At 34.9% G+C, this 11,541-nt stretch overlaps 1 protein-coding gene across 1 annotated transcript; it reads left to right on the top strand.

The window, feature by feature from the left end:
- The first annotated feature begins 2,627 nt into the window (after window positions 1-2,627).
- LOC146733736 (ankyrin repeat domain-containing protein 13D-like) lies at window positions 2,628-5,885 on the top strand. Its single transcript, XM_085491538.1, has 3 exons — window positions 2,628-2,713; window positions 3,133-3,218; window positions 5,609-5,885. Exons 2-3 carry the CDS (start codon window positions 3,208-3,210, stop codon window positions 5,868-5,870), a joined length of 273 nt encoding a protein of 90 aa, XP_085347664.1. The 5' UTR covers window positions 2,628-2,713; window positions 3,133-3,207; the 3' UTR covers window positions 5,871-5,885.
- Window positions 5,886-11,541: the final 5,656 nt, after the last annotated feature.

The following is an 11,541-nucleotide window of genomic DNA, read 5'->3' as shown; positions in this document are numbered from 1 at the left end:
TTAATGTATTACTGTAAAATACTTTATTTTGGCTTAGAAATAATTTTCGCTATTTTCTCTGAAGGAATGATTCAGTGAAAATAAAATCCAGGGAATATAGCTTTTTCCCTATGTTTCACATTCAACTCATCAAAAATCAGTGAAAATAAATTCCATACAAAACACCCACAATATCTTTTCAGTGAAAATTAATTCCAGCTAAAATAAAGTATTTTACAGTACCTAATTTATAACGTAGAGCTTCCAGCTATGCTCAATGTGTATTCCACATGAAATATTAAATTTAACAATTGTTCTTGCTCAATCAATAAATGTCATAAGCAAAAAATGTATGCCAACACCATATATTCGTTTATCATTTGACGAATAAGCATTGTATTTCTGTATCTGTGAAGGCAATATAATAAGTGATTAATAAACTTGAATATTGTAACACGTAGTATCTCTTGATTGCATAGAAACGTGTGTTGTGTGTTTAACTAATGTGTTTCCATGGTTATAGCTAAAACAACATCCAGTTAAGATGAACATCATTTTGTGTGTGTTCTCTACCATTTTTCATATTCGTTACAGAAACAGGGATTTATCTATATTCATGTTTAGGACTAAGTAAGTGAAAGTCTTCCAATCAGAAACTACATTATGGCAATTTATTGTACTATCCTGGCAATGACCATGCATAAACAAGCACTGGTACTACCTATATCAATGCTCCGTCAGAGTGGCATCCATTATTGAATGCACCTTGGCTAGTGGATTTAGCCTTCCCATCGGGTCTGTAGCACAGGGTAAGGGGTTGAAACATTTTGGAGTTTAATTCTAGATAGGATTTGAAGTTTGATTGACTGATCATGAGTCTGACACAACAACCATTTCACTACCAGTGTTAACAAAACCTTCACATTCACTTATGCCATCAAATGAATATGGTGTAGGTTAGTGTGTCCTCTAACAACCCAAAACTGATATACAATAAAATGTTTTACACCTCAACAATGATCACTCCTGACTTTAAGTGTTGTGCAATGAACTCAAAACATCTCAGGAAGTACCGTGCAATGACATATCACAGGAAGTGTTGTGTAATGACCTCTAAATATCACAGGAACAGTCGTGTAATGACCTCTAAATATCACAGGAAGTGTTGTGTAATGACCTCTAAATATCACAGGAAGGGTTGTGTAATGACCTCTAAATATCACAGGAACAGTTGTGTAATGACCTCCAAATATCACAGGAACTGTTGTGTAATGACCTCTGAATATCACAGGAACAGTTGTGTAATGACCTCCAAATATCACAGGAAGTGTTGTGTAATGACCTCTAAATATCACAGGAACAGTTGTGTAATGACCTCTAAATATCACAGGAAGTGTTGTGTAATGACCTCTAAATATCACAGGAAGTGTTGTGTAATGACCTCTAAATATCACAGGAACAGTTGTGTAATGACCTCTAAATATCACAGGAACTGTTGTGTAATGACCTCTAAATATCACAGGAACAGTTGTGTAATGACCTCTAAATATCACAGGAACAGTTGTGTAATGACCTCTAAATATCACAGGAAGTGTTGTGTAATGACCTCTAAATATCACAGGAAGTGTGTAATGACCTCTAAATATCACAGGAACAGTTGTGTAATGACCTCTAAATATCACAGGAACAGTTGTGTAATGACCTCTGAATATCACAGGAACAGTTGTGTATTGACCTCCAAATATCACAGGAACTGTTGTGTAATGACCTCTAAATATCACAGGAACAGTTGTGTAATGACCTCTGAATATCACAGGAACAGTTGTGTAATGACCTCCAAATATCACAGGAAGTGTTGTGTAATGACCTCTAAATATCACAGGAACAGTTGTGTAGTGACCTCTGAATATCACAGGAACAGTTGTGTAATGACTTCTAAATATCACAGGAAGTGTCCTGCAATGACATATCACAAGAACAGTTGTGTAATGACCTCAAAATATCACAGGAACAGTTGTGTAATGACCTCTAAATATCACAGGAACAGTTGTGTAATGACCTCCAAATATCACAGGAACAGTTGTGTAATGACCTCCAAATATCATAGGAACAGTTGTGTAATGACCTCTAAATATCACAGAAACTGTTGTGTAATGACCTGTAAATATCACAGGAACAGTTGTGTAATGACCTCCAAATATCACAGGAACAGTTGTGTAATGACCTCCAAATATCACAGGAACTGTTGTGTAATAACCTCTGAATATCACAGGAACAGTCGTGTAATGACCTCCAAATATCACAGGAACTGTTGTGTAATGACCTCTGAATATCATAGGAACTGTTGTGTAATAACCTCTGAATATCACAGGAACAGTCGTGTAATGACCTCCAAATATCACAGGAACTGTTGTGTAATGACCTCTGAATATCACAGGAACAGTTGTGTAATGACCTCTAAATACCACAGGAACAGTTGTGTAATGACCTCCAAATATCACAGGAACAGTTGTGTAATGCCCTCTGAATATCACAGGAACTGTTGTGTAATGACCTCTAAATATCACAGGAAGTTCCGTGCAATGACATATCACAAAAACAGTTGTGTAATGACCTCTAAATACCACAGGAACAGTTGTGTAATGACCTCCAAATATCACAGGAACAGTTGTGTAATGACCTCTGAATATCAATACAACAAAGCCTTCTAGATGCTGGCACTGAAAACGATCAGGTAAGTCATTGTGTATGAGATGAACATGTGTATTGTGTTTTATAAACAGACCTTGTTACTCTGCATTGACCATGAGTAATTGGGGTAGGGTAAGTGATAGATTAGAAAAACAAAAACCTGGTTTTCAATGGTTTTAAACAAACGGGGGAAGTGATATGAACAAAAAAGTATTTATATAAAGTATAACAATTACAAATGTAATAGAGGAAACCTCCCTAAAAAATGAAGAGAAAAACAATTTGCACCTTTTTTCTACCATCTCCTCTGTAATGGTTAACCTCTTTTACCAAAAGTGAACAGGTATATTGAATACACTTACAGTTAACATAGTATCTTAGTCCAGTTGATTCGTGTAAGTCTTGCATATACAATTCTTTGTGCTTTTCACACCTAATGGGATACTATGTTTGTTCTTGTAGGTAACAGTGTGGGAAGCTCTCAATAACAGTAGACCAGGCTATGGTGGTCATCCAAGGTCAACACAAGAAGAACGTATGTTACAAAGGTAAAGCATGTGGCTCAAGTGTTGTGTCTCTACAATGTTTATGCTGTAGATGAACTTCAATTTCAAAATCTGTTGTCAGTATGGTATTGTAAAATTGTTAAAGGTTTGTTTATAAATAATGATTATTTAGATAGACTGCTATTGCTGGTAGTAAGCCACTATGCTTGTGTTCATATGCAGATTAGTAAGTCACTATGATTGCGTTCATATGCAGATTAGTAAGTCACTATGATTGCGTTCATATGCAGATTAGTAAGCCACTATGCTTGTGTTCATATGCAGATTAGTAAGTCACTATGCTTGTGTTCATATGCTGATCAGTAAGCCACTATGCTTGTGTTCATATGCAGATTAGTAAGTCACTATGCTTGTGTTCATATGCAGATTAGTAAGTCACTATGCTTATGTTCATATGCAGATTAGTAAGCCACTATGCTTGTGTTCATATGCAGATTAGTAAGCCACTATGATTGCGTTCATATGCTGATCAGTAAGTCACTATGCTTGTGTTCATATGCTGATCAGTAAGTCACTATGCTTGCATTCATATGCAGATTAGTAAGTCACTATGATTGCGTTCATATGCAGATTAATAAGGCACAATGATTGCGTTCATATGCAGATTAGTAAATCACTATGCTTGTGTTCATATGCTGATCAGTAAGCCACTATACTTGCATTCATATGCAGATTAGTAAGTCACTATGATTGCGTTCATATGCAGATTAATAAGTCACTATGGTTGCGTTCATATGCAGATTAGTAAGCCACTATGCTTGCATTCATATGCAGATTAGTAAGTCACTATGATTGCGTTCATATGCCGATTAGTAAGTCACTATGCTTGTGTTCATATGCAGATCAGTATGCTTGCATTCATATGCAGATTAGTAAGTCACTATGCTTGTGTTCATATACAGATCAGTAAGCCACTATGCTTGCGTTCATATGCAGATTAGTAAGTCACTATGATTGCGTTCATATGCAGATTAGTAAGTCACTATGATTGCGTTCATATGCAGATTAGTAAGCCACTATGCTTGCATTCATATGCAGATTAGTAAGTCACTATGATTGAGTTCATATGCAGATTAGTAAGCCACTATGCTTGCATTCATATGCAGATCAGTAAGCCACTATGCTTGCATTCATATGCAGATTAGTAAGTCACTATCATTGCCTTCATATGCAGATTAGTAAGTCACTATGATTGTGTTCATATGCAGATTAGTAAGTCACTATGCTTGTGTTCATATGCCAATTAGTAAGTCACTGTGCTTGTGTTCATATGCAGATCAGTAAGCCACTATGCTTGCATTCATATGCAGATTAGTAAGTCACTATCATTGCCTTCATATCCAGATTAATAAGGCACAATGATTGCGTTCATATGCAGATTAGTAAATCACTATGATTGCATTCATATGCAGATTAGTAAGTCACTATGATTGCATTCATATGCAGATTAATAAGTCACAATGATTGTGTTCATATGCAGATTAGTAAGTCACTATGATTGAGTTCATATGCAGATTAGTAAGCCATTATGCTTGCACTCATATGCAGATCAGTAAGCCACTATGCTTGCATTCATATGCAGATTAGTAAGTCACTATCATTGCCTTCATATGCAGATTAATAAGTCACAATGATTGCGTTCATATGCAGATTAGTAAGTCACTATGATTGCATTCATATGCAGATTAGTAAGTCACTATGCTTGCATTCATATGCAGATTAGTAAGTCACTATCATTGCCTTCATATGCAGATTAATAAGTCACAATGATTGCGTTCATATGCAGATTAGTAAGTCACTATGCTTGTGTTCATATGCTGATCAGTAAGCCACTATGCTTGCATTCATATGCAAATTAGTAAGTCACTATCATTGCCTTCATATCCAGATTAGTAAGTCACTATGATTGAGTTCATTTGCAGATTAGTAAGTCACTATGATTGAGTTCATTTGCAGATTAGTAAGTCACTATGATTGCATTCATATGCAGATTAGTAAGTCACTATGATTGCGTTCATATGCCAAAAATAATATTTAATGCAGAAAATATAAAAACATTCCAAATTATTTGTATTTTGTTGGGTTATATGTAGTAAAAGAAAGTAGGTTAACTTTCCATGGAACCTAATACAAGAGTGATTTTAGTGATGAATATGAATTTAAAATTAGGTTACCCTAGGGTTCTGATGCTTTTTTTGTTTTCACCTTAAATTTCATTCAAACCCACATAATTTAAATTATTTTTTTTTTCTATGCTAAGTTGTATTGTAATGGGAAAAGCCCTGATTTCTATAATTACCCGGTAATTGCTGGTGTTCGCATCTGCCAACAATTACTCCCACTCCTCTGACTTGTATCTTCTTTGTTATCAGGGCTATTCAAGAGAGTCTGAGATTATCTCAAGAACCAGAACCTTCCGAATCAGATAACCCGACAAGATGTTTAACCCATCAACCACTGCCGCCCACTTCATTACCACCACCACTAGGAGCAGGTAGTGATAATGAACTTGATCACCAACTTAAGCTAGCTTTAGAACTATCGGAGAAAGAACTGAAAGCAGATGAAGTAAGAAGGAAACAAGAACAGGAAGAGCTAGAGATGATACTACAGTTATCTTTGACCGAAAAATAGTGCAATGTTGGCGGTTATAAATCTTGTCATTCCCTAACTGGACATATGCCTGTGACATACTAATCATGTCTGACACATTGATCTCATTCGACATGTGTCACAGTTTGATGCATTGACTGCAGATTCCATATTGACATGTGTCATTCAATGTCAGTTTCACAAGCTGATTTAATTTGACGTATTAATGTCACATTATAACACACATCAGTTCATCTGAAATAATAATTTATAAATAACTTAATGTTATGCATTGGACAACAAACTACTTAATTATAATCTATGGATATTGAACGAATACACTGTAATCAACATTTAGTGTGACTTTTGCTATATTCTCATAATCTACGTTGTATTTGGTGTAGCGCTCAACTGGACTGAATTGCATTAACAACATAATACATACTTTTTATTTATTAAATTTTGCCAACACATTTCTTCCTAATATATTTGGAACAAATTTCCAGCAAATATAATTTACATAACAAAGCTGTCACTCTCACTTCCTTTTATTTTTAATTCCCACTTCCAATAAAATTTAGTATAAAGCCAGTGGTGTAGTCCTCCATTATCAACCTGCAGCCACTTTCTAATATAACCTATAAAGTTATTCTTTTATGTGATTCCCAGACTTTTTTGTCATCGTGATACTTTAGAATTATTCAATTTTACATTGTTAAATACTTATTATCATATAATATTTCTAATACTTTTTATTATAATTTACTTGTTATTGATTTGAATTCTGTAAACTTTTTTCACTTGTAGAAAAGGTTAGTTAGTGATTTGAGGTACATGTAATTTCGGATAATGACGTTTTGTAATTTCCCCGATTCAAGCAGTTTACGGTTTTGTTCTTACTAAGACATGTAATCTACATGTGACTCATGTGATTTTTCTCTGCGTCGTCGTGTGATTTTTTTCTGTGCCGTTGTGTGATTTTTCTCTGGGCTTTCCTGTGATTTTTCTCTGCTTTTAGAGCTTTGAAGTATTTACTGTTCCTGACTGTAGCAATTGTTTGGAGTGATGTTGATGTGTAGCATAGCGAACAACAATGCAGTCCTTGTGCAGCATAGTTACACATAGCTGACACAAATATACTCTGTGAACTTTTTAAGTACAGACAATCTTGTATTTTGTATAGCCCATTATGCTACACTGTAAATAATGTGGGATTTTTTTTTTTTTGTATTCATTTTAATGTAACAGTGAATTTTTATTGTGATTTATTATTAGTACAATGATGGTATGTGTTTGTATGAATATTTACATGATTTTTAAATAACCAGAGATTTTTTTTTTTATTTTTGGTTTATAGTGAATACAAGTTCTGCCATTATTTTTGTATTTGTTGGTGCATATAAACATGGTGTCGTTTCATACTCAGTCGTGATTTACAGCAATATTTGTACAGGATTAATGTTTCATGTGTTCAGATTGTTTAATTGTTTTTGACTATATTTTAATATAAACTATCATGCTAATGGTGGTTTGATTCCATGTTCAGTAATTTAGGATTCTTTACAATACCATTCAGATTGATGTTGATGAGAACTATCCACATGTTGATTAGTGTTGAGCTGTGGTAAACTATCCACATGTTGACTAGTGTTGAACTGTGGTAAACTATCCACATGTTGACTAGTGTTGAGCTGTGGTAAACTATTCACATGTTGACTAGTGTTGAACTGTGGTAAACTATCCACATGTTGACTAGTGTTGAACTGTGGTAAACTATCCACATGTTGACAAGTGTTGTGAATCTGTGGTGAACGTTTCTCATTTTATTCTCAGTGAACATTATTGCACTATCCATCCATCCATGGCCAGGATGCATGCGTATGCTGTAGGTTTGTCTGATGAAAGCTGCATTGGTTTCTGGGTAGTGACATAGTTAGTGTCCAGGTTTACCAGTTACAAGCTAAATTAGTGTATATATTAGTCAATGTGTCAATTTAAGTGTAAATGTTATTTATAGAATTTTAATTATGGTATATTTCGCTTATTTGCCAACTATTATTATATATTAATTAGTGACCATGGTGATCACACTTTTTTGTAGTTTATTTAATTGTGGATTTCACAAAATCTGTGTGAAATAACTAACGATAATTCTAAAGTAACAAAGTGAATTTACATAATTTGTTACTAAACAGACAAAATTTGGAACTAAACAACTTGACTAAAGTATCATTTTATTTTACGGTCTATAAAAGATGGCAGAGCTAACTTTTTATCAATATCAGTGTTGAATACTGGCCACTTATTTACATCACTGCTGAGATCGTATTGAACACAGACTTAATTTAATTCAATGTTGACATTATATTGAACATCTGTGACTGTGGTATTGACTCTGATAGACCTCCTCCATGTTGTTAATGTATTACTGTAAAATACTTTATTTTGGCTTAGAAATAATTTTCGCTATTTTCTTTGAAGGAATGATTCAGTGAAAATAAAATCCAGGGAATATAGCTTTTTCCCTATGTTTCACATTCAACTCATCAAAAATCAGTGAAAATAAATTCCATACAAAACACCCACAATATCTTTTCAGTGAAAATTAATTCCAGCTAAAATAAAGTATTTTACAGTACCTAATTTATAACGTAGAGCTTCCAGCTATGCTCAATGTGTATTCCACATGAAATATTAAATTTAACAATTGTTCTTGCTCAATCAATAAATGTCATAAGCAAAAAATGTATGCCAACACCATATATTCGTTTATCATTTGACGAATAAGCATTGTATTTCTGTATCTGTGAAGGCAATATAATAAGTGATTAATAAACTTGAATATTGTAACACGTAGTATCTCTTGATTGCATAGAAACGTGTGTTGTGTGTTTAACTAATGTGTTTCCATGGTTATAGCTAAAACAACATCCAGTTAAGATGAACATCATTTTGTGTGTGTTCTCTACCATTTTTCATATTCGTTACAGAAACAGGGATTTATCTATATTCATGTTTAGGACTAAGTAAGTGAAAGTCTTCCAATCAGAAACTACATTATGGCAATTTATTGTACTATCCTGGCAATGACCATGCATAAACAAGCACTGGTACTACCTATATCAATGCTCCGTCAGAGTGGCATCCATTATTGAATGCACCTTGGCTAGTGGATTTAGCCTTCCCATCGGGTCTGTAGCACAGGGTAAGGGGTTGAAACATTTTGGAGTTTAATTCTAGATAGGATTTGAAGTTTGATTGACTGATCATGAGTCTGACACAACAACCATTTCACTACCAGTGTTAACAAAACCTTCACATTCACTTATGCCATCAAATGAATATGGTGTAGGTTAGTGTGTCCTCTAACAACCCAAAACTGATATACAATAAAATGTTTTACACCTCAACAATGATCACTCCTGACTTTAAGTGTTGTGCAATGAACTCAAAACATCTCAGGAAGTACCGTGCAATGACATATCACAGGAAGTGTTGTGTAATGACCTCTAAATATCACAGGAAGTGTTGTGTAATGACCTCTAAATATCACAGGAACTGTTGTGTAATGACCTCTGAATATCACAGGAACAGTTGTGTAATGACCTCTAAATATCACAGGAACTGTTGTGTAATGACTTCTAAATATCACAGGAACAGTTGTATAATGACCTCCAAATATCACAGGAACAGTTGTGTAATGACCTCTAAATATCACAGGAACTGTTGTGTAATGACCTCTAAATATCACAGGAACTGTTGTGTAATGACCTCTAAATATCACAGGAACAGTTGTGTAATGACCTCTGAATATCACATAAACTGTTGTGTAATGACCTCTAAATATCACAGGAACTGTTGTGTAATGACCTCTGAATATCACAGAAACAGTTGTGTAATGACCTCCAAATATCACAGGAAGTGTTGTGTAATGACTTCTAAATATCACAGGAACAGTTGTGTAATGACGTCTAAATATCACAGGAACAGTTGTGTAATGACGTCTAAATATCACAGGAACTGTTGTGTAATGACCTCTAAATATCACAGGAACTGTTGTGTAATGACCTCTGAATATCACATAAACTGTTGTGTAATGACCTCTAAATATCATAGGAACAGTCGTGTAATGACCTCCAAATATCAAAGGAACTGTTGTGTAATGACCTCTGAATATCACAGGAACAGTCGTGTAATGACCTCCAAATATCACAGAAACAGTTGTGTAATGACCTCTAAATATCACAGGAACAGTTGTGTGATGACTTCTAAATATCACAGGAACAGTTGTGTAATGACCTCTAGATATCACAGAAACAGTTGTGTAATGACCTCTAAATATCACAGGAACAGTTGTGTAATGACCTCCAAAAATCACAGGAAGTGTTGTGTAATGACTTCTAAATATCACAGGAACAGTTGTGTAATGACGTCTAAATGTCACAGGAACAGTTGTGTAATGACCTCTAAATATCACAGGAAGTGTCCTGCAATGACCTCTAAATATCACAGGAAGTGTCCTGCAATGACCTCTAAATATCACAGGAAGTGTCCTGCAATGACCTCTAAATATCACAGGAAGTTCCGTGCAATGACATATCACAAGAACAGTTGTGTAATGACCTCAAAATATCACAGGAACAGTTGTGTAATGACCTCTAAATATCACAGGAACAGTTGTGTAATGACCTCTAAATATCACAGAAACAGTTGTGTAATGACCTCCAAATATCACAGGAACAGTTGTGTAATGACCTTCAAATATCATAGGAACAGTTGTGTAATGACCTCCAAATATCACAGGAACTGTTGTGTAATAACCTCTGAATATCACAGGAACAGTTGTGTAATGACCTCCAAATATCACAGGAACAGTTGTGTAATAACCTCCAAATATCACAGGAACTGTTGTGTAATGACCTCTGAATATCATAGGAACTGTTGTGTAATAACCTCTGAATATCACAAGAACAGTCGTGTAATGACCTCCAAATATCACAGGAACTGTTGTGTAATGACCTCTGAATATCACAGGAACAGTCGTGTAATGACCTCCAAATATCACAGGAACTGTTGTGTAATAACCTCTGAATATCACAGGAACAGTCATGTAATGACCTCCAAATATCACAGGAACTGTTGTGTAATGACCTCTGAATATCACAGGAACAGTCATGTAATGACCTCCAAATATCACAGGAACTGTTGTGTAATAACCTCTGAATATCACAGGAACAGTTGTGTAATGACCTCCAAATATCACAGGAACTGTTGTGTAATAACCTCCAAATATCACAGGAACTGTTGTGTAATGACCTCTGAATATCATAGGAACTGTTGTGTAATAACCTCTGAATATCACAGGAACAGTCGTGTAATGACCTCCAAATATCACAGGAACTGTTGTGTAATGACCTCTGAATATCACAGGAACAGTCGTGTAATGACCTCCAAATATCACAGGAACTGTTGTGTAATAACCTCTGAATATCACAGGAACAGTCATGTAATGACCTCCAAATATCACAGGAACTGTTGTGTAATGACCTCTGAATATCACAGGAACAGTTGTGTAATGACCTCTAAATATCACAGGAAGTTCCGTGCAATGACATATCACAGGAACAGTTGTGTAATGACCTCTAAATACCACAGGAACAGTTGTGTAATGACCTCCAAATATCACAGGAACAGTTGTGTAATGACCTCTGAA

The sequence above is a fragment of the Saccoglossus kowalevskii genome, chromosome 16 (genome assembly GCF_978046115.1).
Source record: "Saccoglossus kowalevskii chromosome 16, keSacKowa6.1, whole genome shotgun sequence".
In the NCBI taxonomy this organism is placed as follows: Eukaryota; Metazoa; Hemichordata; class Enteropneusta; family Harrimaniidae; genus Saccoglossus; species Saccoglossus kowalevskii.
Note: the sequence above shows the minus strand (reverse complement) of the source record. Positions and strands in the feature narration are given on the sequence as shown.